Below are 26798 nucleotides of genomic sequence, written 5' to 3'. Positions count from 1 at the left end.
TGGGTATATAAAGGGCATAATCAAAAGAAGCTGCACATGGATTTAAATATCTGGGCCATATTTCCATTCCAGTCTTGCATAAGCTTTTTCCCACATGGCCTTTCATACTTAATATTTCATCAATTACAAGTTTTTATTTCACTTATATATGTGCAGAGATGTGACTTAACCAGTTTAAATGGATTCTGCCTAGATCTGATTGACACTTCTAGCAGAAAAAAAAGTGCGGAAAGAAAATGGCTCCAAATTTCTCAGCATTAACTCGGAGTTGTTCCTGAAGAGAGAGATAGAGTTCCTAATTGCCTGTAAATTTGTGTAACTACAGTGAAATTAGCACAGTAAGAATGTGATAACAATATTTTCACCCTTTAGTGATGTTTGTAGATGGAGCTGCAAGTAACATTTGTTTCTATTAATACATGAATGATAGATAATAATAGTCAATCTTCTTGCTTGATTTCAGAACTCTCTCAGAAGATGACAGTACCTCTTTACCACCTGCTGACTCCTGCACCAGTCCTACTAAAATGGATTTGTCATTTAGTAAGACTGCGAAACAGTGCCTAGAGGAGATATCTGGTGAGTAACAGTAAGTCAAGAGAAGATTGTGAACCTCTTTTCTTACATCTGCTTCTTACCAGGATGGGTTGAAGTAATACTTTTGACCTCTAATCATGACTAGTATTAAATATGCAGAAAATTTGGGTCATGCACATTTACTGCTTCAAATCCACAGTTCTCTTATTTGAGTTGTTCCCTCTGTTCAAATACTCTTTTCATCATTTTACAAAAGCTGGGCTTTCACAAGCTACGGTTTCAAGTAATTATTATTTTATTTAATCCTACTGAATGTTCCAAATGGAGTGATGGAGTTGACTTCAGAATGTTTAACACTCACATTTAATATCATCAAATTAAATCACAACATCAGAACTGAAACGTAAATTATATAAGATCCATTTTGCCTTTATATATAATCTGTATTCAGAAAACTAACAAGTTGTTACTGTCATACCTGACTTGTAAGCTGCCATTACAGCTAAGCTGCTAAAGGTTGTGTTCAGAATTCCTTCTAAAGATGGATTAAAGTCCTACTAGGTTACAAATGTGAGGAGGCTTTTTGTTTTTGTTTTTTTTTAAATCATATTGGAATAATTCCTTTGAAATCAACAGAGCCATACTGATTTACATCAGCACTGGATCTGGCCATGACTCTGCCTATGAATGCAAAAAGCAAAATGTGTCACAGCTCACTTTCTCATCAGGACTCAATTGTACTCCACAGTTGTGTGCAAACAGTTCCAAAGGGACTCTTTGCCAGAGCTGTTTTTGAGGGGTTTTAATGTCAAATTTTTGGGAGGGTTTTTTTGTTTGTTTTTCATTAATATCCTTACTGTTCTTATAATTTTTATGAAAATAAAAGGTGACATTATGTCCTGCTTGTTTTACCTGTAGTTCTGCCCTTTCACTCCAAATTTTTAACATTGAAATGGATTTATAATGATTCATGTGGTTCTTCTTATACAGAATATAACTCCCTTAAAGCACTAATTTGACATACCAGTCTAAAATTATCTATGCACCAGAAGGGAAATTAGATGCCCAAGCATTATGGGGACTGTCTTGATATTTAGTTGGCTCATACTGAAGCTGAGGTTTTGTTCTGGTTTGTCTCTGTCCCTTTGGAAGTTTTCTAACATCCTTTATTTGCAGAGCCAGCTTCTGTGAAAAATATGTCACCCTGAAACATGGTGAAATGTTCCCTGGCAGTGATGCATACCTGTTAAAGTAAAAAAAATATTTTTAATTACTCCAGAAATCAGAGTCCTTAGTCTTACAAATATGAAGTGTATAATTGAAACACCACAAATCAAAAGACACTTCAAGGAATTGTTCAGAGAGATCCTAAAAAGACCCCAAAGAATTCGCTATCTGCTGAAATGATCAAAGAGAATATCATGTCTCATGGCCTGTTACTGTTCTGAACAGAAATGGAATAGCATCAAAAAGAAGAAAATAGCATAAAGGAAACTAGACATCAGAGTTGTTTGTAGTCTGATTATTTAGTCTCTGGCATTAGCAGTGGATTGGCATAACAGGCTGTAAAATAGAACCACTGGGAAAATGTGGTCAGAGGGTTGCTGTGTACAGAGGGATACAGAGGTGTGTCACCCATATAAGAATGAACAGATCAAATACCTTTGCTAAATAAATAATTGTCTGCATTGATGAACTATCACCAAGTCATTGGTGATTCTGTCATTGAATGTGCAGGGATAGAAGCTCTTGGGGTAGCTGTTCAGAGGAGTATTCCATGATGGATTAGCCACAAGAAAGGACAATTAAATTCTTTTACTTAAGAGCATCTTTAAGCTGGTATAATCAAGGGATTATACCAGTAGTAATAAAAATATAGGCAAAGTTTATTTCCACAGTCTGTTCATTTATTTGAGGGTATTAAGAGATTAATCTGGTTTCTTTCATTTTGATATGACATTTTTCCTGAAATCTTCAACTGTTGCTATGGATGGCCATCATCTTTATATTACCTTGAGCCTCTTTTGCAACTCGGTAGCTAACACACCAGGTCAATATATTTGGAAGCAGTAAGAATCAGTAAGGATCATGCAAAAGACTACTAAACAGCTTGGAGGAGTGTGTTCATAAAGTGCTGTCCCACCTGTATCGTGTTTCTGCTTCATTAATTGTTGTTATTTTTTAAGTGCCAAATATTTACAGCTAAGGCTGACATGCTCAGGACTAGGATATGTTAGCCTATATCATTGTATAATCTACTTCTCTACTTTCAGAACATTTATGCACTCCCCTTTGTTATTGTCTCTTGGCTGAAGATTCCTGCTCTCTTAGCCAGCCAAGCTGATCATATCAGAGCTCCTAATCCACTTTGGAGCAAAATCAGCCAATTGATCTTAAACTAATGCTTTGTCTGGTTCACCGCTTCTCTATAAAATAGGCAAAAGTTCAATGCAGAAAAAATAATTTAAAAAATATTTACAATTGGTTCGTCAAATACTATTCTCCTTTAGTGATTCAGGATACCAAACGCAAGATAATTTCCTTGTTCTAGTGGCAAAAATCTGTGGTTCTGCTTTCTGTGTCCAACAAGGCTGTTCACATCCCTTTGCTACTGTCTCAACAGTGGTGAAGGGAAAGAAGAGAGTAAAGCAAGAACCTGTAGTGGTAGTTTCCAGCTCTCCACTGCTGCCTTCCTCTGCTATGGGAACTGACAGCTTTTGCTGTCTTCCATCTCAGAGCTGGTGAAAAGCAAAGTCAGAGCTCAAGACTTGTTTCCTGCTCACTACTTTGCAACTGATTACTTAGTTTTACTTGCACAGAAGAGAATGGTGCTGGAAGGCAAGGAAGGTGGGGAGGTTGGTGTAGCCCCGGACTCAGAAATTTGGCCTTGATATACTGGATAACTTCTTTATTTTTAACTTGTCAGCATTAATCTGCTGCCCTAGGTAAATACTGACATGGCTTATGCCTAAAGCCAGTTCTGCATCTTGGTAAAGCTACCATAAATCTGAGTTTCTTCACTGTCTTCTCTTTCTCCTGGTAATTTGCTCCAAGTGGATCTGAAGTCCTTCAGAGTTTTTTTTCTGCTTTCTGCCTCCCCTCTGAATATTCCACAGCTCAACCAGAGCATTCCCAGGTGTTTCCACAGTGTACATGCAGGTCTACAGTAGAGCACATGCAGAGTAGTTTTAAGGTTTCCTGTATGCCTTGAGTCCCCTCTGTGTGCCTGAGACCAATGATACATGTACTCAAACTGAATGAGTCCCATTCGTAGGCATGAGTCACCTGGGGAGTAGTTGGGCTGTGTTCTGTGTATGGTAGGTTTGTTGCACTTACAGCACACAGATCTGTACATCTCTGTCCTGGAAATCCCAGACAGAAATTTAGAAGTCTTAAATAAGGACATTCATGTATGAACACTATTTCTTGCATGCATTTTATGAACCAGTTGCCTTAACAAGACTACTCAGTATCTATGTTTCTGCAAAACAGGAATATACCTTTATAGACAGGATTATAAAATGACAGTGAAAAGAAAGGCTAATAAAATAATCCAGTTTGGTTATTGTTATTTATGGTATGGCTAGGAACAAGCTGTTCAGATTATCTTACCCAGTAAGAGCTACGTGTAGTAGCTGTGACATTTATCAGTCTCTTTAGCAAGTTTATTGGAGAAGAATGTCAGTAAGTTAAATAATTAATCATCCATAGTAAACTTTGCATGTCAGTAAACTACACAGTATTCTTTTATGAAATCAGTGCCAGTGTTTGCTTCAACAAGTGTTGGCATGTTCAAAGAGCTTAATGCAAAATGTTTTATTAACTAATTATTCATGAATTTACAATTATTGACTAGGCATCAAAAATCTGAGGAATGAAAAACAAGTTAAAGGTTCTTTTAGGAGTTAAAGGTTGATATCAATGGCAGGATTAGCATAAAAACATTAAATTTCAATATTTTATGTTTATTGTGCTTAATTTTTTGCTCTCCAAAACAATTAGTTAATGAAAAGATGCAGAAATAGATTACAATTTTTTTCAAGTAAGCTTAGCTGAAGAAATTCATAATCTTATGCATTTGCAGATTTATTGCATAATTCATTTGTAGGGTACAAAACTATCCACTGAGACTTCAAAGAAAGTCTTATCTGACAGCAAAATTTGCCTAAAGATCATTAGTTCTTAAAAGAATTTTTATAATTCCTTTTATGAAAGAGACAGTAAAAATAAAGTAGTATGATACACTGACTGTGATGGCTTGGGGAAGTTCCCTATGGTGTTCTTGATGTAAACATATTCCTGCATGGTGGGTAGAGAACACATTCAGTTGCAAGGTAGTTGGGGAATTATGCTATTTGCTCTCCTCTGGTCTCCTATACTTTCTTCTTAGTTTAAGAAGATGTATTTTCATGTTGTGTATTTCACATTTTAAAATGGAAGTTGAACTTTAGAAAATTATTTTTCAATAAATAAACCTGAGAATTTTTCACATTGCAAATTTATGTTTCATCTGACACCCTGCAGAGAGCTGTGGTAAAGCATAAGGATAAATTCAGTGTTCTTTCTACTGAGCACTTGGTCCAAGATATGTAAGTATCTGCTGTGTGTGAGGATGTTTATGATGGCCTGCCTACCAGCTGAGACAATGGGAGGAAAACCCATATAACCTTTTAATTAAGGGCTGTAGTATAGTGTTTGTATACATGAAGACTAAATGAAGGTTGTGTGATTAGCCTCAGTACTTCCATATAACAGCATTTGACTCATTGTGTTTTTAATGTATTTAGAAAATCAAATGTGGCAGGTGAATGCTGGAGCTGTCAAGTACCCTCATATAGCTCTCACATAGTTCAGGTGTCATTCCCATTCCAGTATGATGGTCTGTGACCTGTGTGCTCCTGGAGGTGGGCTGTGCTGAATACCTGAGTTGGGAGAAGGAACAGGTCAGCAGAGACACTGAGACCTCCAGGGTTGCCCAGGACTCAGCTGTACTGTTACCAGCAACCCTTCCAGCCTGGAGTGGTGTGGCACCTATTGCCAGCACCATACATGAAGTTTGGTGTGACTCCTTGGGCAAAGACTTTTCATCCCCTGCTATAATTTTTTCTGCTCCCAGCTAGAAGGAGAACTAAATATACATGTCCATTTCTGGCAGTCTTGTAACTGGTCTGTTCATGCTCAGAGCTAAGCAGTCGGGCAGTGTGTTGCTTCCCCAGCAGAGAAGTGCTTAGCACGAGGGGCACTCGCTGTCCACAGCCCTTAGTGAAGTCAGATGCAACACTGCAGCAGTGACTGCTGTGTATGGACACACACACACACACCCTGTGAGCTTGGTGTGGAGTCAGAGCAGGTCCATATCTGCCTGCAGCTTACCATGGAGACAATCCACTGCCTGTAGCTGTTTGCGCAGGAAAGGGGAGGTGAGGAAGTTACCATTCATGAATTTGGAGTACCAGGGAGAGATTCAGACTTTCTCTTTACAGTAGGAAAAGAGCCTATTCTCTTTATTCCAAGACAATCACCAAGAGAATTTTGGCACCACAAGGCCAAATCATTGTTCTTCCAGTTCATTCAAAACATAGCAATTGAGAATGCTATACCAATTCGAGTATAAATTTAGGATTTAAAACCAGTGAGGGGGAAATGCCCTTCGTATTTCAAATTCTCTATTTTAAATGCATTCCTGTGAGGTCTTTCTAACAATCCCAACTTCCTCAGATGTGCTCTTGAGGCTATTACAACCACACATGTGTGCATACTGGTGCAGCAGCATATGGGCAGTGCTGAAACTCTGGGACAAAGTCAGCATCCACACCAGGCTGCTGGGCTCTGCTGCGGGCGGGCACCAGCATGTCCTCTTGAGGGCTCAGTTGTCACTGCAACTGGCAGACCCTGGGAGTAAACAGAGCAGTCTTTCCTTTGTTTCCATACTGAAGAAGTGACAGGTGTTCAATTTTTGGGAGAGCTTTGTACTTAGGCAGACAGACCATGCCTCTTGTCTCCTCTTACTTTGACTTTGTAGGTTAGGCAGGGATGGGAGTGCTACCTCCTCTTGTTGTGGAATGTCTCTTTCTAGGAATTTTTCAGTGCTTTTGTGTGAAAAAACATCACTTGAGACTACTGATTTTTTTTTCTAGGTTAGTGCTGTGTTTCTGAGAGTTTCTAGGAAAAAACACACCTTTCCTTTAAAATTTCTAAGGATTTTCCCCTATGTATCTTCAAAAACTGTTAATGGAACCAGTGAAAAGCAAGAAATACACTGAGGCTTCTGTTAACATCTCTTTATCCATACAGGAAATCTGCAGTCTGTATTTCTTAGGATGGCAGTTTTAAAGGCTATTTGCCTGTCATGATTTCTCAGGTGGAGACTTGAGATGAGCATATTTTCACGCTGACAAAAGCAGTTTATTTTTTATCAGGTGGAGACTTGAGATGAGCATGTTTTCACCCTGAAAAAAGCAGATTATTTTTATACAGTGATTTGAATATTTGTAGATTTCTACATTATGTTTTGTGAAATTATTTTCCCCTAGATAAAAAGTCTGTGTCTTAAAATATTAGCTTTAAATTCAGCTAGTTCTTTGTTCATCTGTCTATTATTTCTGGGACTAATGTCTTTTTCTCTGTAGATAATGTATGCATTTAAACATAAGTCTTCTTTCTCTCTGGATATATATATTTAAAAATAGCATTTGAAAGTGCCTAACTTAGTTCAGACACAATACTGAGTTACTTTATTAAAATAATATGATTCCATTAATAGGTTTTCTTAGAAGATTGTGAAAAAAATTATAAATTACAGCTTTTTAATTTCATACTAGCCTCTTAATCTCACAGAGATGCAAACAAGGTATATTTTTAAGGAGATAGAAATTAAATACTTCCTTTTATAAATCATCTTACCAGACAGGTACTATTATGTTCCATTTTTTATCTTCTTTAAAATCTTAAATTATGTATTTTTTATTCAGAGCAGAAATTGAAGACTGAAGGTCCATTTGCCACTCTGCTTTTAGCTTTCTGCATAGGGAGTAGCAGTGATATGGAAGAAATAGTTTGTCATCCTTACCTTTCAGGGAGAAAAATAGCATTTGACCATGAGCTAGGTCTGTTACTGTAGCATCCCATTCAGGTGAAGCTGGGTCTTGAAACCTGTGGCACTGTAAACTGGGCAGAGGCTTCCGTGTCTCCGGTTTAATTCACCAGGATGTTTGCTGCCATGGCAGCCAGCAGCATTCACTGCAGTAGCAGAGAAGAGTCATATATCTGGGAATGCAGGTTGAATACTAAAATGTAAGGAGGCTTGTGCAGAGCTTTGCTTCACTGGTTAATTTTGGCTCTTTACTGAGCTCTGACGTAGAGGCTGTACTTGCAGTTCAGTGTCAGCCCATCTAAGTGAAGAGCTGTACACTAGGATCAGGCATGAGCTGGTGAGAGGAGGGGAAAGCCCAAGACAGTACTTGTGCCTACTTTGGATTTCAGAAGGCAGCAGCTGTAGAAAGAGATGCAGGCCCACCACTCTGATGTGACTGGTGATTGGATGAAGAGGGGAAAACACAGTTGGCTTTTGGGATTACTTCTGTGCTGGAGCAGAGTGTTTGGTCAACTCTCTTCTGCTTGAAGAAATCTATGTGAAAATGACTGTAAGTACTGCAGATTAATGTGACGGGAGAGAATTGGCTTAGCAAAGACAGCAGCATGATTTTAAAGAAAATGACTGTGCCTGTCTAGTCGGTTACAGTACATACAGTGTCTGTATAAGCTGTGTGTACTTTTTTTGCGAGTGGAAGTATGTGCTACCTGGGATGTGCAGCATGTAGTGATACAGGGACCACCTTCCACACCTTTCAGGGGAGTTAAACTGCTGTTCATCTCAAAAATATGAAATCTATCTGAGGTGAAGCTCCCGCCAGAAAGATGCAGCGATCTGCTGAATTGTCAGTGTTTAAAGGCACAGAGGTTAAAAGAGGGTGTGCTCGTCTTCAGAAGCAGAAGTCTCTAACCAATCTCACACTCATCAGTGAAGGGGAGAAGAGGCGATACTCATACAGAGAGAACTGGTTTGGAAATGCCTCCAAGTCCAACCAGAGTTACCAACAGCGGGAGGCAGAAGCTGGGGGCAGAGGCTCCCTTTCCAAGGTACTCTCACACTCTGTGCACTCTCTCTGCCACTCCAGCCTCACTGCACCCCAAGTATTTCCGGAGATACTAGCTGCTGGAAGCAGGACGTCCAGGGGGTCAGGAGACCGGCATAGAGGTGAAGGCTTTCAGATTGACAATGGCAGCAGAAAATCAGATGATGAAAATGTGCCCTGCACATCCCATTTTCCCAGAAGGACCTGGGCAGAGGAGGAGGAGGAAGGGTGCTTGCGTGAAGGAACTGCACATCTGGATGAAGATGTCATAATAACAATGCTGGGTGACCTAGAACAGGTCCTTTATACTGATATTTTAGGTAAGTTAACTTTGCCTTGACGTTAGGAAGCATGAGAGGAGACCCAAGTGTTAGCACATATCTGCATGGAGCAGATTTTTGATCTTGACAATGATTTCCTGAGACAGAACTGGGTTTATTTGCAGTAGTATGCAAAAAATAGAGTCTAGACATTTCTTCTTAGTTTGCTTACCCTGACCTCTTAAGACTATATGAAATGAAGACAAATGTCTAAATTGCTTTTGATAGGTGCAGGAGCAGCAACAACCTGTGAATAACAGCATAGTTTGCTTAGCTTTTTGAAAAATAAGGTGAAACATTTAAGTACTATTAGTTTACTCTTAAATAATTTTATTTTAGTGACATTTGTTCTCATGAGTTTGGAATTGATATCTTGAATCCAAGGTTTGGATATGACAAAAAATGTTTCAGCCTTCCTAAAAACTGTCCCTTCAGTGTTTCTTCCCCCTTCCCTAACCCCCCTGCTGATAATTTCACCTCTGTATATGGAATTGTGAGTGCCAGGGTTTCAGTTTAGTTTAAATAACCAGTTTTGTTATATCTGAGCATGTCAGTGAGTATTTGAAGTCCACAGATATAGGTGCTTCAAAAGGCTTCAGTGTTACTGGCTTTACTTTTCATCTCTCAGCCCTTTATAAGAGTGCTCAAAGTGTTCATTTCCAAAGCTTTTTTCTTCAGTCAGTCAAATGGTTGAAGTGGCTGTTTGCTTTTTGAAGGTTATATAGCATATGTCTAGCCTGGAGCTTCTTGCTGGTGAACATGTTAGCCCTGATTGTGTTTAAACATTCAGGGTAACATTTTTTGGTGTGTATGTAGTGTAAAAAGCTGTCATCTCAAAACAAGAAAGAAACAAGAATTACCTTTGTATTCATATCTTTTATTATTAGTTTGTACCAGTAGATTAAAAGGGGTTTTTCCTAGACATTAGAGGCTTGCTAGCAAAGGAGACTGAGCTCTCCCTTCCCCTGCTCCTCCTCAGCTGCATGTTACTGACAAATTCCTGTCGTGAGCCTCATTTTTCCCACTTGCAGAGCAAACTGGTACTTTCCTTTGTAATGGAATTAATATATAAAGTGGACAATTGGCTTAGGACATGTTTAGTATTTTTAAATCTTTTTATGAAAATCAGACATTTGATGGAAGTGTTATATTCCCATTTGCTTTGGGCTGTAATTACATGTACAGAAGTCCAGAAATTATTATGAAGAGTATTATTAAATGTGAAACTATGGGTTAGCTTCAGAGTGTAGATGTGGATGTAAAAGTTTAACTAGGTATTTAGCTATTTCTCAAAAATGTTTTTTTTAATTTATTTCCTGTGAATGTATCTCACATAATGGAAGAAGTAAATGTGTTCTCCAGAAATTCATTGAGGGAACCTGTAATGGTTCATTGTTTTAGGCAAAAATTTGGGGCCAATCTTTTGGCATGTTTAACATAAATGATAAAGCTACAAATTATCTGAGCAGATTATATTTTGCAGAGTCAGTAAAATACTTGAATTGGTCATTATTGTAATAGGAACAGAATTTTGACAGAGATTTTCAGGATACCCTGGTTTTAGCCTTATCCCAATCTCCCCATGTATGAAATAGAATTATTTTTCATTAGCCTACAAACCAGAACCACCTGAGAGAACAGGACAGGGATCATTTCTGTATGTTAGGTCATGAACATATGGCTAGATTCTATGATGGCATTGGGCCACATAATAAGCAACAAGGTGCCTGGAGGAGTCTGGGATCCCTTTAAACCCAGTCCTGTTGCAATAAGCACCATAGTGGCTCCCCTAGCAGGCATGGTGTAGATAGTTTTCAGAAAAAAATACACATATTCATCATTCCCATGGTCCTCTGTTCAAAAGGACTTGATGTGGATGGGGAGTCAGAGTGCTGTCCTGAAAATGTAACACATTGTACTCTGCAGAAAATTTCTCTGTTGTCATGTTCAACTGTTTATAATTTCTGAATTGGTCATCCATGGTACAGCAGTATTCTGTTGCTGTGGCCTTTAGAGAATGACAGAAAGAAAAAAGATGAACAATTCTTTTTGAAGCACTCTAATAGTTAGTTTTGAGGAATTTTTTTAATGTAGTGCTATGTAGTATTTTAATATAACAAAACTTCAGTTGTAGCTTTTTTGTAATAAAAACTGGTCTAAAGGTTTTGAAATTACCTTTTGTGTCTCTGAGATCAGAAGAGATTAGATCTCAAACTTTTCACCTTTACAGGACAGAATAGCACCAATTTTATGATAAAATTTTCCAGAAAGTGAAATATTCTTCACTGTGAAAATATACTTTGGCATCTTGCCACATATGTACCTTATATTTAATGTATTGCAATTATACCTCAGGCTTTGTTATGCTATTTACTGTGCCATACATATTAAAAAAGACAGTTGCTGTCATTTTTGCTGCAAGAATTTGCAGTGTTATCATACAACAGACAACTGACAAGGATAAACAAGGAAGGAAAAGGGCAAAGTCACTGCATAATATGAATTGAACTCAGTTCCTCAAATATATATAAAGAATTGCTCTGCCTTTAATTCTGCTCGCATAGGCCCTAGAATTTGTCTTTCTGTGTAAACAGAAAATTTTCTTATACCAACATGCTACTCACTTCTGGTTCGAGGCAAAGCAGGTAACAGATCCTGGATATCCCTATAGAATTATTGTGGCAGGAATATAACGTGCTCCTGGTAGTCAGTTTGAGTGGATTTGGCAGAGGAGGGAAAGCAAATGGCAAAGGAACAGTGAGCAACTAAGTGCACCGTAGACATCTGTTAGAGGCAGGCATGAACAGTCTGCCTGGGAACTGTCTGGGCTTTAGAAGCAGTTTCAATCTAATAGGATGTAATGGTCTTCAGCTTAGCCTGGGCATGAGCCCTTTTGCCTCACAAGAATCTCCAGGGTGGTGCAGAAAGTTCTGTGAACAGTAGCTGGGATCCATGGGTGCATTGATGGTTAAGGGGCTCTATTGAACACATCTAGCTTGACACAGAGGAGCAGTTGCAATTTCAATCTGAGTGTGAACATTTGCCTCCTGCAAGGTGCTACATGTGAAAATGCACATGGGAAGTGTATTTTATGGAGAAATGTATTGTGAACAGACATGGCTTGAGAAGATGGAGAGTTTGGCAGTGCTGGGCCTGTATCATCACTTTTTCTTTCCATCCTGCACAGGTGTTGATCACCCTGTCAGTTCCATGGTGCCAACCCAGAGGTTTATGGACTGTAGTATCATTAAACCACAGAAGAATTTATTTGGAGTGGTAAAATAGGCAAACATAATTTCCTGAAGGGCTGTTCAGCTGCAGCAGAGTACAGAAGACACAGCCAGGGCAGAGCAGATGGGAAAACCTCAAACTGCCATTGCTGTGAAAGCTAGCTTGACATTGGGCCACAACCCCAGGGCATGTTAGCTAGTACTATGCATCATTTGCTTATTGAGGAAGAAATAAAGGTTATATGGAATCAATATGAAATAATTTATTTCCACTTACTGTCGGGAGTTGAGATTTTCCTAAACTGCCTGCAGAGTGTTTGGGCAATAGGACCTGGACTGCAGAAGAAGAGTAGAAACTCATTTTCTCCACAAGCTCAAAGGCTTCATCCTCTAGTCAAAACCCAATACTACGGAGCTTAATTGACCCATTGTTCAAATAAAGTTTGCTTCTGCCAGTTTTCCCTTGTATCTAAAACAAATATCACTGTATACATTAAACCAATGTTTCTGGTAAACTATACTTGTAGTTCAGCTGCAAGTTAGTCTTTTTCCCATGCCTTTGAACAGATACTGTGTTGAGCTGTTAAATATAAAATTTTCATTGCTTCTAGCCCCATGCAGAATATTTCCCACTTCTCTGTCCTCCTGAACTTTTATTGTAAGCTCTACATTAAGATCTGACATCCGATCCCATCAGATCTCAGAAGCTAAGCAGGGTCAGCCCCGGATTAGTACTTGGATGGGAGACCTCCTGGGAAATGCCGGGTGCTGTAGGTTCTAGTCCTGAGGACTTCACTGGCACTGTCCAAGCTTGCTCGGCCATGGCAGATGAACCTCAGGACTGAAACGGTGGGGCCAGTTCTGTGCACGCTGAGCCTCACCTAAAATCCACTGCGCAGGCTGGAAGGGCACACCCACATGGGGACAGCCCTTCCCAAATCTTCATTCACGAAGCTGAGCCACACACACACACACACACACACACATTAAGATCTCCTTTCTTTCTCCCATTTTTTCTGCTATGCAAGGGATACAATCTTTTAATTCCTTCCCAAATATTTCCTAATTGTTTTGTCATTTACATGGCACTCCATGCTTTTCCTCATGCTGCCTCTGCTTGCATTTCTGATCTTGATTTTTGTGTGATATTGAGTTTAAATTCACCAGACTACCTCCTGTTAGATATATTCAAGGATGAAAGTTTCTTGATGTCATGAGGATTCCAAAATTTGGTTAAATCTTGTTCTAGACGAGAATCTGAAATCTAAAGTTAAATATTAAAGATAGTTTTAGTGGTTGCACAGTATCATTTTTGTTGATAACATTTCCAAAATGAGGAGTAAAATAAACTTAACAAGTTAAGGTGTGACATGAAATTTCTCGTTGATAGAGTCAAAAAGAAATTATTTGCACTTCAAGTTCAGCATTGTACATAGAACTGTAAGAATGGTGCTTCTTGTCAGCCTTCTTTGAAGCAATGGATACAGGACACAGCCTGAAGCAGAACACTAGTCTTGAACAAATCAGAGATATTTGTCACAGAATTACTTATAAAATTCTCTTATTGTTCAAAAGTAAAATAAATGAAACTTCCTTTATCTATGAATTTTCTAGAAAAGATGAATTTCTGTTTCTTCATGTATGACTTTTACAGGCTACTTTGAGGCTTATTATTCTTTTCTTTTCTAACATATCATATGTTAAAGATGTTCCAGGTGAAGTTATGTGAGCTTCATTATTCAAGGTACCAGACTAGCTTTTCGCAATGGATTCTGAAGTCTGTTAAAACCCAGAATTGTATAAATGATGCATGTGCTTAGAGTGTTCAGATTTGTATCCCAAGAAACAAATTTTATTTTATTCCATATGAAGAATAATGTCCACTTTCAGGAACTTATTACAGTTCAGAAAAGATGCTCTGTTAAGTGCCTGACTTAAAGACTACTTTAAAATAGCCTGAATGTTAAGTGCCTACTGAGGAGTTGCTTTAAGAATCAACCCAATTCTTTCCAGACCCAGATTTACTGTGGCTTTTTTTTCCTACCAAGTCATGTAAAATGTCAAGGAATAAAAATAGACTTTGTAATGTATCAAGTAGTCTGGGACTGCATCACACCTTGATTATACAGGATAAAAATCCCAACACTGTAAATCTGAGTTTCATTAATAGATTTGGGCTCTATCAGGGATGCTACACCAAGACTCTTTTCAGTAGGTTTTTTGCATACCACGTGTTGTTTATAAACGTATATGTGTTTTATTACTGAGAGGATGAAACTTTATTTTTAAAAGATCAAAGGGACAGACCTGCTTACAATTGGATGTGTGTATACTCAGCTGTATATATGTGTCCCATGCGGACAGCTGTATATATGTGTCCCAGGCGGTCCCGTGGTGTAGTGGTGAGCACTCCGAACTCTGGATCACAAGGTCATGAGTTCGAGTCTCAGTGGAGACCGTATCGGGCAGTTAAATGCCTCCCTGCCATCCAATCCTGTCAGATCTCGGATACTCAGCAGGGTCAGCCCTGGTTAGTACCGGGTGCTGCAGACAGTCCTGAGGACTTCACTGTCACTGTCCAAGCTCGCTCAGCTGTGGCAGATGGACCTTAGGACTTAAACGGTGGGGCCAGTTCTGCACGCGCTGTGCTTCACCTAAAACAAATCCACTGCGCAGGCTGGAAGGGCACATCCCCGCGTGGGGAGAGCCCTTCCCAAATCTTCGTTCGTGAAGTTTGGCCATACAATGCATACAATATGTGTACACTTTATTCAGCTTATAAACTCGTGTGTGCTAAAGGATATGCTGGTTTTACGGTTCTGTTGCAGGGGAAGACCCTGAAACCAGAAGAATGAGAACTGTAAAGAATATAGCAGACCTGAGACAAAATTTGGAAGAAACCATGTCCAGCCTCAGAGGGACTCAGATAAGCCACAGGTATACTGATTTTGTGTAGACTGCTAAAAATATGGACCATGGGAGAGTATTACCAGGTGCTGAATTAATGAGAGATTTGCAAGGGGAAATTAACTATGACACTAACTATACTGCTTGCAAGACTGCCCTGGCAACTTACATGTGACTTTGATTTACTTCACTGTCAAAGTGCCATGCAATCCTTCACAAAGATAGTTATTGTTTCATATACATTTACTTAAAACCTATAACATTTGGTGTAGGTTGTTTTATAAGTAGAGGTCATAGAATCATGGAATCATAACATTGTTTAGGCTGGAAAAGACCTTTAAGATCACCAAGTCCAACCATTAACCCAGGACTGCCAAGTCCACCCCTAAACCATGTCCCCCAGTGCCACATCTACAAGTATTTTCACTACTCTCGGGAATGGTGACTCAGCCACTTCCCTGGGCAGCCTATTCCAGTGCTTGACAACTCTGTCCATGAAGAAATTTTTCCTAACATCCAATATAAACCTCCCCTGGTGCAGCTTGAGGTTATTTCTTCTTGTCCTATCACTTGTTGCCTGGGAGAAGAGGCCAACACACACCTGACTACAACCTCCTTTCAGATAGTAGTAGAGAGCAATAAGGTCTCCCCTGAACCTCCTTTTCTCCAGGCTAAACAACCCCAGCTTTGTCAGCCATTCGTCATAAGGCTTACTCTCTAGGAACCTTCAATCGATGTCTTTCTTGTAACGAAGGGCCCAAAACTGAACACAAGGTTCAAAGTGTGACTTCAGCAGTGCCAAGTACAGGGGGACGATTGTTTCGCTGGCCCTCTTGGCCACACTATTTTGGATACAGGCCAGGATGCCGTTTGCCTTCTTGGGCACCTGGGCACTGCCAGCTCATTTCAGAAGCTGCTGACCAGGTCCATTTCTAATGACAGAATCATGGAATATGCTGAGTTGGAAGGCATTCCCAAGGATCTAAAAATCCAACTCCTGGCTCTGCACAGGACTGTTCCCAAGAGTCACACCATGTGCCAGGCAGCTTTCCAGCCACTCTGCCCCAAGCCTGTAGTGCTGCATGGGGTTGTTGTGGCCTAAGTGCAGGACTGGGCACTTGATCCTGTTGAACATCATACTGTTGGCCTCAGCCCTTCAACCCAGCCTGTCCAGATCCCTCTGCAGAGCCTTCCTACCCCCCAGCATATCAACACCTCCACCAAACTTTCTGTCATCTGCAAAGTGACTGAGGGAGCCCTCAATCCCCTCATCCAAGTCATTGATAAAGATATTGATCAGGAGTGGCCTCAGTACTGAGGGGCATACACAAACACATGTGTGCACATAGTAGAAACACACACACACACACACGCACGCACAGAACTTTCAAAAACAAATATGCATTCCTCCAGCCTTTAGCCTTTACTTTTCCTGGTTTCTCAGGAACAAAGAAAGCACAGTTCACTGACTTCTCCATTCTGTTTGGCAGCACACTGGAGACAACTTTTGACAGCACTGTGACAACTGAAGTGAATGGGAGAAGCATACCAAGCTTGTCAAGCCGATCAGCCCCTGTGACTTGGAGGCTGGGACAGGCCAGTCCTCGGCTGCAGGCAGGAGATGCCCCATCCTTGGGCGCTGGTTATCCTCGCAGCAGTGCGAGTCGCTTCATACACACAGACCCTTCTCGGTTCATGTACACCACACCGCTTCGCAGAGCAGCTGTTTCTCGCCTTGGAAATATCTCGCAGATTGACATGAGTGAGAAAGGAGGTGGTGATTTGGACATATCGTCTGAAGCTGATGTTGGTGGCTACATGAGTGATGGAGATATTCTTGGGAAAAGCCTGAGGACTGATGACATCAACAGTGGGTAAGCAGGACTTTTCCCCCACTTCAACTAATGTATCATAGATAGGTTTAATAGGATTTTTCTCAAAAATTCTGGTACACAGGTGGTAGTTGCATTATGGTTGTAATAATAATATATCCATATAAAACTCCCCTCTCTAATCTGCCAGTGATACTTTCAGCTGTCTCCACATTATGTTCTTCTCCTTTAACATCAAGATGATTTTGCTGTGAACTTTGATAAAAACACAGATGCATCTTATTACTTATTGGAATTTCTTGGTTATCTGGTAAGCCAGCATTTTTCACTACTTTCTCTGGGATGGGTCTTCCTTTGGTATTTTTGTTCTGTTTGAGATAGTAGATATGGCATTGGATGAAGGTGAAAAGAATGGCTGACAGCACTGACTTTCTCTGTTTCCACTTCAAATACTGTCTAGTGTAGTCTGTGTAATAGGCCTTTACTGCAGTTTTTCAGCTATGCCTATCATCTAAACACTAGGGTCATCTTTCCATAAAAGACTGGATCAGTTACTCTCTTAGAATACCAAGGAGGAAGAATCACAATTTTTAATTTGTTTTGCTTAATCACTTGAATGACTGTGGAGTACTGCACTCCCTGTATTGCAGATGGCTGTTTAACAATTCTTATATCAGTCTTGGAATAAAAGCCACTTTACTCCTATGCATGTTATAATTACTAAAGCATCATTAAAAAAAAAAAAGACATAGTAGAGTTTTACTCATGCTTCAATTACTATTTAGTGCTCTTGGCTTCTCAAGGCTGCTTGGTGACTGAGGTAACATTGTGTTGAACAAAAGTCCCATAAAGTACATAGCCATGTCACATTACACTACTTCACTCTATAAATTTAGAATTCTTGCTGTCAATCTAATTTCTTAGTTAGAAGTATAGCTATGATTAGACAATAGTGGCTGATGAAATTGAAAATGATACATTTATAAAGGCAACTCTGTGATCAAAGCTCTCTCTAGAGTAGTGTCTCACCTCAAGCACCATCCAAAGATAGGTTTCTAGAAGTATAACCATAGAGAAGGCATATTCCTCTGTCTCCCTGGCCACTGTCTCAGTGATTCATGAACGTTGCACTGCTGACAAGGTTGTCCACTTCATAGTATTAATAACCATCAAGTAGGATGCAATATTCATGTGTCCTAGAAAAGAGAAAGGGCATATGAAAAGTGTGATATTTTAATGTCTGAGAATCTTTTATCTTAAAGGAAATATTAATACTGCCTTTGACAGATGCATGGTTTTATTTGAAATGAAAAAAAGGGAATCCTTTGCAGTGTTTGATAAGTTGTATTAATTAGCTTATCATATTAAAAGATGAATATAGTCATCTTGTGTGAATTTTCTTTGCATCTGTAATAAGGATGACTCAATAGATAGTAAGCTGCAATGTGCTCAGTTAACGTTTTTAGGTGCGGGAAATGTTAAGAACAATTTAATAAGCTCTGAAATTTCAGGATTCACTGAGGCATGTAAAATGTTATCTCCTTTATACCTCTTCCATTATCAGTTTAATTGCTTTAAACTCTTGGGGACAGGAATGCAGCAGTAATTAGAAATTAGTACAAGAAAGGCCTGTTGAACTTGTTAAGTCTCTCCATTCAGCCCTTACTTATACTGCAAAAGAAATCCATACAGTCTGAATTGTTTTTAAACCAGAGCTAAATTGAATATGTCATTCTAGTTCTTTGGAATCTACTGGAAAATTCAAGCCTAGCTAAATAATCTGTCAAAAAAGTTCTAAATTTTGTCTTTAATAAAGAGATGAATCTAGCACGTAAGTGTGACTGTTACTTTAGCTTTGAAAACTAATATGAAGTTACCTTCTGCAGACTCCAGATACCAAGGTTTCAGAAATCCCTTGCTGAACTGCAGGCCAAATCTTACCTGTGTATATAATGCCTCAGAGTTTTGTTAAAAATAGTCAGAGGAACCCTTTGTATACGCACTTGAGGTTGCCTTTATCCAGATTACCACCCAGAACACAGTGTCTTCTCAAACTGGATTTCTCACACAGGGCTACACCATTGCAGCTTTGCTCACAAGACCTGCACCCATTCTCCCACCCCTAACAGTGGGAGAGCAGGCAGTACTTCTGGGGTTACTGTATTGCCCCTCAGATCTCTGGAACACTTGATTGCAATTAAATCTGCTCCCAAAAGGAATCACAAGGAGAGCACCAACAGAACAGCTGGAGCAGCAACAGTGCATGTGCCTTGGCTTGTGCCTGGGAGTCTGCATAGAGTTACTAACATTAAATGTTTGTGTACTTTGACACATGCTTTGACTGGAAGATTTATTTGAGTGGCACTATATCATGGCTCAAGGAGAACTTGTGTTAAAGATTATCTTAGTCATAATTGAACACCTCCAGTAGAGCACTTTAGCCATCAGCCTAGTGTTGGGACTACACCTATTTCAGTAAGTCCCTGTTTCATTTTGAGTAGGTCCACTGAGGTACACCATTTTTCCGTACATGTATGATACTATATTAAGTGCCATACATGTGCATGGTCCTCCACAAATAAATTTGTGCTAACTATGTTGGTACATTAAAGTTATCAAAAAATGCAAAAGGAAAATATAAAAAACAAGAGCCTAAGAGGCAAGACAGTTTAACAAAAGGTCTTTGGGGAAAATGATGGGCAGGTCTTGAGAGTAGAACAGGCTTGCAGTGCTGCTCAGTTATAAGTGCCAAAACTCCTCATAGAGGCAACTAGACTGTAGGTAGGAGTTTCAGAAATTATTGCTGGTGCTTTGAATTCATGAACTTTTAGTGGTTCTTGAGTGAGTAAACAGCACTATACTTCCTGTTTGATTCATTAGACATTCATTATAATGTGATATGGTGGGAATCAAGCAAAAGGAACACAAATAGAAAAATATTCTTAAATATCATTGTAAGGTCTTTAGTGGATATCTCTTTCATATCTGAATAATTACATTCCAGCAGTAACTACTGATTTAGGTTCCTCATTTGGATGAATGCTTCTGAGGTTTGCTTGTTTGTTTGTTTTATTTGTTGTTTTGGTTTGGTTTTGTAGCTAGTGATATTTTTTGCACCTGGTGCTATTCTTTGGCAAAACTGCAGTGCTTAAAATGTGTTAAAATTTTTGAAAATACTTGAGGACTTAATTAAAAATGTATTTTAGTAAAGCATGTTGGCTTGTAAGCCACCACAAAAAAAAAAGAAAAGGCAAATGATTCTAGAAAATAGGTAAATATTCACATGAAATGGGAATATTTAGTATAAGCCTACCATCTAATAGGACAACCTATACCTTAAACATTTGAATTTCACAGTCCATTAATTTTAGAGTGAAACATTGTTGCCCCATGGCTGCATTTCCCACTGACTGACCATACTTTTTTTTTTCAGGTACATGACAGATGGAGGACTCAACCTATATACAAGAAGTCTGAACCGAATACCAGACCTAGCTGCCTCTCGAGACATCATTCAGAGAGGAGTTCATGATGTGACTGTGGATGCAGACAGGTAACCATGCTTTGCTAAGTAAAAAGCTATCTGAGCTTTATAAATATTTTGCATCCTTCATGCCTGCTAAAATATCACCATATTGTTCATAAGGAATAGGAAATGAAAGCAAGCTCCTGAGGTGCTAGGTTTCTGAGCATACAATACAGCATATACCAAAATGAGTAGGGCAAGAAACCGAATTTCTCACATAGGAAGAAGACTTGAGAAGAATTTTTTGTTGAAAATATAAGAGAAAATACTAAAAAGCCCAATCCTTATTTGTAATCTTGAATTTCTGAACTGGGTCATGATTTTTACAGGTTTTCGTATCAATTGATGAGCACAAGGAGAATGCACATGGTTGCAAGGCTGCAGAAAGCTTGTGTGTGCCTGGTGACATAGTCAAAAATGCATTTGGTGTTGGCTGGAACCAGAAGCATGGTCTTGTTTGCCTGTTTTGCCCTCTGCAGGTACCAGAAGAAGGCATTACTCACAATCAGTGGGAAGCCAGAATTGGAGTTCTATTCTGTTGTCTGTGCAGTGTGAAAAAAGAAACAATCCCATTCTGCCCTTATACATATGTTTATGGCTGTGAGCTTAAAACTATGATCCCACTAGTATGTCTGCAGATTAGACAAGTGTTGTCTCTTTTTTTTGAGCTCCAAGTAGATTCATAATGGTGGCTTTTATTCATGTCTGAGAAATAAAAATTCATAACCAAATTTTTGCAGAACTTAGAGCTGTCAGCTCTGAGGATTTAGTCAGACCATCATAGAGATGAGGAACAGCTGTGAAATTTAGCAGTCTTCAATTTTAGGGGGTTGATTTGAGTCCCATTTTTTTTTAAATCAAGTTTCTTTGGGGGAAAAATATTTAATGATGAAGGGAGAAAAGGTTCATGGAGTGGCTCTGATTTTATAAACTCAACAAATTAATTGAAAATGTTCTAGGATAATTACCTAGGTATGATGTAATTTTTAGTTTTCACATTTTCTAATGAAAATATGCCTGTGACGCAAGTCAGGAATACTCTGCATTAGTCAAACGGTGCATGCAGTGCACCAGGATAAAGGACACAATTTTAATCTAGAGAACCAGTTACTTTAAAAAGAAGGTTGCTTTAGCTGACATCAGAGCATTTGTTGACCTTGCAGAAAAAGCCTGATTTAGATAGAAATTCAAATGAGCATGGCTAGGTTCTTTGGAGTGCAAGCATTGATGTCATCAAAGAACAGAGAAAGTGTACAGTAGGCGTTTAGGACTCAGGCAGTAACAGAAAGAGAAAATGAGAAACGAGATGTGGGCAGGAGGGAATTTTGTGGTGCTCTGTATGTGAGAACAAGAACCTTACGCTCAAAGTGTGAAAGAGGGTGGAAAATTTAGAGGCTGGCAGCCATGTAATTAAAGACAGAGAATATTGCTAGTGCCCACATTTTTGTATGTCTCTCTGGTTTTTTTTTCAACCCATAGTGAAGTTATGACAGCTCTTCCCACCATGCAATATTCATACCCAGATTTCAAACAATGCACATTTTCCCTGGAGGAAAAAAAAAAAAAGAGATCCAAAATAAGGGATTTTTTACTTTTTCTTAGTATTCTTCAAATTCTAGATGATGGTTAAACAATTCAGGCATATTTGTGTTAGTATATGTGTTAATTTGTTCTGTATAATGTGCAGGTGCATTCATATTTTGCAGAAAGGCTATCATCAGTTTTCAATTAATAAGGTTATCAGGCATTTCCCAGTACCTAAATGTGTTTTGGTTTGTTTATACCACTTTGTCAGACTGGCTAAAGACATAGTGCTAAAATCTACTCTGCTATTTCTGAGTCTAATATTTGTCAGGTTATAGAGTAGTAACTTCAAATTTATCACGAGATATTTTGGGGTCTTGAGTAAAAAGTTGACCAAATTCATGCAAGATAAAATGCTTTTAAAAATGAAATTCATGTGTATTTGGGAAAGATTTGTTTGATCTCCACAACTAAAATCTCAATATAGTCCATCTTCATTATTCAATTGCAAATTGTTCTTGACATCAGCGAACTGCATGAACATGCCCCCAGAGTCTACAAGTGTGAAGTAAGACTTATTTCAAGTAATGACTCCTTCCCTTTACACAAAGAAAGAAAGCTGGATTCCTGTGTTCTTCTCAGCTCTCTCAGTGAGGTTTAATGTAGCATACACCATTAATACGTAGTTTAAAAGTTTATCATATTGCACAGGCATTAGGTATTTAATTTATGGCTATTCAGACAACTCTGGCATTCCCTGGCCTTTCAATGCTTTATTTTTACAAAGTTAATTATCTTTGATGACACAGAAAGGGTTGGGGTTTTTTTTATGTGCAATTCTATAGTTTTCTTTGAAAAAGCAAAAGTTGCTTAGAAGTGGAAAATGCAAATATTTTTATGAGTTCTCTTGATAATAAAACACATACTTAGCAAAATGAGACACAAAAAACATATAATAGGTCAAGTATTTGCCACATTTATGATGTGAAATCAGGTGGAAAAAGCAATAGAGCTGGTTGAGACTCTCTCTTTGTTTCACAGAGTAGATTTTGGTCCTTCCCAACAGTGTGGGTACTTGTACTTAAAGTTTCACCTAATCTCACATAGCATTTTGCAACTTTTTTCTGACTGAAAAAAAAATGTTTGTGTTACAGCTTCAGGGTATGCCTTGCCACTAGTATGATCACCTTCTGTGAAAGAGGATTATTCTCCTTGATTTCATCGTGGTAGATATGTGAAAGACATATACATTTTCCTGTTCTGCATGGTTTACCCTGGTATTTCTGTTGTAAAGGACTCTGCTGGCATCTGTTTTGAGGCAGGAAATAAATGATATGCTGCAAATGTCTGATTTACACTAGCAAGCAGGAGGGAAGTTTCAATGTTTTGTCCATCACTAGAGCCAGAAACATTTACTGGCAGCAATCTCATGTTCTTCATGAGAACTCAACCTGGGTTTTCTCTAACATAAATTCCAGCTTCTGCTTGTATTTTAAAACCTTTTCTCTTTCTGAGCTAGTAGGACAATATTCTTCAGAGAAGTGGACTGATATCTCTAAGAGTAATGTCATTTCTAGTAAATTTATATTTTCAGAATCCCAAGGACCTGAGTTCAAGTCTCAGTGCAGGACCGTCCCCTGGCAGGTCAATGTCTCCCTGCCATCCAATCCCGTCAGATCTCGGATGCTCAGCAGGGTCAGCCCCGGTTAGTACCAGGTGCTGTAGACAGTCCTGAGGACTTCATTGTCACTGTCCAGGCTCGCTCAGCCATGGCAGATGGACCTTGGGACTTAAACGGTGGGGCCAGTTCTGCGCACGCTGTGCCTCACCTAAAAAATCCACTACGCAGGCTGGAAGGGCACACCCACGTGGGGAGAGCCCTTCCCAAATCTTCGTTCACAAAGTTTGGCTATACATACATATACTTCCAGACTGATTCTCATTTCATAGAGAATGTAAAAAGACAACCAGGTTCCCAGTTTGACAACACTCTAAATTGGTTTCAGATAGCACCTGTTTCTCCACATCTTGCCAAAAAGCAAAGGATTGAAGGATCTCCATGTGGAAACTTAGCTTGAAAGACCTGATCCAAGTATTAATATTAAATTGCTCATTGAACAACTTCATAAGAAGTTAAATTTATTAAGGCAACATAAGCCAAAGCTTAAGTGTTGCTTGCATATTACTCTGTGAAGTACAATGGTGTAGAAAGGAGTACACCAAGTTTGCTTGTTCTGGGGAGAGAATTGTAATGGTTCAATGAAAGGCTGAAGGGATGATGACAGTATCAGATGTCAACAGTTGTTTCATTCTTATTTTGATTTTTTTTCTGATTTGGACTCTTTTATTTTGGTTTATAAATGTCTATGGCAGTTAAATGCCATCCTGATGCCTGATCCCGTCAGATCTCGGAAGCCAAGCAGGGTCAGTCCCAGTTAGTACTTGGATGGGAGATCTCCTGGGAATACCAGGGGCTGTAGATTCTAGTCCTGAGGACTTCACTGTCACCATCCAAGCTTGCTTGGCCATGGCAGATGAACCTGAGGAGTTAAAGGGTGGGGCCAGTTATGCTCACACTGTGCCTCACCTAAAAAATCCACTATGCAGGCTGGAAGGGCACACCTACATGGGTAGAGCCCTTCCCAAATCCTCGTTCGCAAAGCCTAGCCAGGATGATGATGATAAATGCCTATTCATTGCAATTTACTTTGCTTCAGTTACCATAAGAAATTAATTAGAGAGGAAGATGGATTGTCTGCAACTGGTATAACACAGGATGTGGCTGAGAGAGTACTTAGTGCTATGATATAGCTTTTCATTTATTGTCCTATTTTCTTCCTCTATACTCTAGTATTTTTCTCCTAGGACTCTTAGAGGGAGTATTTGAGGAACATTCTTGGAGTTAAAACCCCTTTTCGAAGTAAGGTGAGCCAAAAGAGATTAGACATAATCACACAAAATGAATTATGTTCTTGGGAAGAATAAGGTTTGTCACAAAGTAAATTGCAATGTTTCCAAACTCTCGTGTGATGTTCATAAAAAATGTTAGAGTAGTTTCAAATAAGCCCTGTTAGAGGGGAATAAAACTCCACTGAGTTCAACCATTGTCCTTCCACTCTCTATGCCTGCCAAATTTAGTGCACTGTACCATAAGCCATAGTTTTCTTCACTTTCATTCATCAACAGTCAACATAGGTTCCACAACAACTTTTCCCTCACATCCCTTGAATGTAGTATTCTTTCTTTTTCACCTTTTCCTTGGAAGAAATACAAAGTTTTAAAGGTAGTTTATGCTGCTTAGTGTGCTTTTATCATGATCCGCTTCAGCTACTTTGCTGTTGCATTGATTCTGAGCCCACTTAATAGAGGTCTGGTGCACAAGGAGTCTTTCAAATGCTTCCACCATCTGTCACATGTGCAGAAAATTTGGAAGTTATCTCAGACTAGCTCAGGCTGGCCTGTTTGTTCTCAGCCAAACCATCATTATAATACATTTTTAATTATGAAAAAGTAATTCCAGATTTTGCTTGTGGTTTTTAAACTAACTTCCTGCATGACTGTAGGTCTTGTGTTTTTCTGAGTAGATGAGCCTCGAGTTGGAATACTGTGCTTTTGGAAAAGTAACTTTTCCAGAGTTCGCACACAGATTGAACTGGGACCCTGTTTCATAAGGTTGGTCATATTAGAAAAGGCTAAGACATCATGAACAGTAAAGGATTAATCCAAATAAAATACAATGCTGTTCTTATACTGTGCAGTTTCAGCAGCATGCTGAAATTGCTGATGTAATTTGGAACTTAACCTGTTAGGTTGCTACTCAGTGGATGGACATAATTTATGTTTTGCCTTTCTATCCACATGCTTCTGTGTAATGTGTAATGTGTAATGTGTATTTCATTACTCTGCACTTTCTGCCATGTGTCTCTGCACTTTGGTATTGATGTGACCATTGTTCTGCCATGTTGCAACTATTACCTGTTCAGTCTGCTGCTTCTGGTAACAGAGCAGAATTTACTATGGATAAAGGAAATTTATATGCCACAGTATTTACGTATTCACTGTGTTCACACATTCAGCCCCTCTACCCTTTCCTGTGTGTGCCAACATTTCAGGTGTGTCTGGAACTGGGTCCCAGTGTCTATGGCAATAAATACAAATATTCATCCCATAGATATGAAATAATAAAACCAAAAATAGATATGCCTGCTTCCTGCAGTCTAAGACTTTCTTGGGCAAAACTGAGTTTTGCTGTAAATCTATTGTGATGCATAAGGAGGTTTGCTATACTTTTGCACCTGACTTCACCACTAAGTATGCCTGTGACTGCCATTCTGTGCACAACCAAAAAAGTCATTGTAGACCTTAAAGTCAGCATGGTTCATGCAGTCATGTGATCTGCTGTCATTTTCTTGGCTGTAGTATTACAGTATTAGTAAGTTGTTAGGATGCTGAAGTAATTGTAAACATCTATACCTCACTCTTTTGCAGTTATTATTCAAGTATATATAGAAACTGTAATTATAGAATCTCTCTTGTGAAGCAATTTAAATTTTAAAGAGTTTTTACTAGTATTGTTCTCATCTCTACTTTCAATCTTCTGTAATTTCTTTTCACAGCTGTTGCTGTTAACATTTTTCACCATTTAATTTTTTATTATTCTCAAATTATCTTGCATTTTCATAGTCGCTGGTATAAATCATTCCTCATCTTGGCATCTGCTAGGCTATTGAGAAAGTTACTAGTTGGAAGTATCTATTTCAATGTGCATCGCGGTTTTTATTGCTTCT

General features: G+C 39.0%; 1 protein-coding gene across 4 annotated transcripts in view; it reads left to right on the top strand.

Moving 5' to 3' along the window:
* The window catches only part of NAV3 (neuron navigator 3), a 273242-nt gene that overhangs the window by 145008 nt on the left and 101436 nt on the right, over nt 1-26798 (top strand). For all 4 annotated transcript variants that reach the window (XM_071552178.1, XM_071552177.1, XM_071552176.1 and 1 more), the window contains 4 exons: nt 464-579; nt 15051-15159; nt 16620-17003; nt 20395-20514. In XM_071552178.1, the coding sequence (XP_071408279.1) occupies nt 464-579; nt 15051-15159; nt 16620-17003; nt 20395-20514 (729 nt within the window). The remainder of the gene's footprint in view (nt 1-463; nt 580-15050; nt 15160-16619; nt 17004-20394; nt 20515-26798) is intronic.

The sequence above is a fragment of the Pithys albifrons genome, chromosome 3 (assembly GCF_047495875.1).
Source record: "Pithys albifrons albifrons isolate INPA30051 chromosome 3, PitAlb_v1, whole genome shotgun sequence".
NCBI lineage: Eukaryota > Metazoa > Chordata > Aves > Passeriformes > Thamnophilidae > Pithys > Pithys albifrons.
This window is presented reverse-complemented; position numbering and strand designations above follow the sequence as displayed.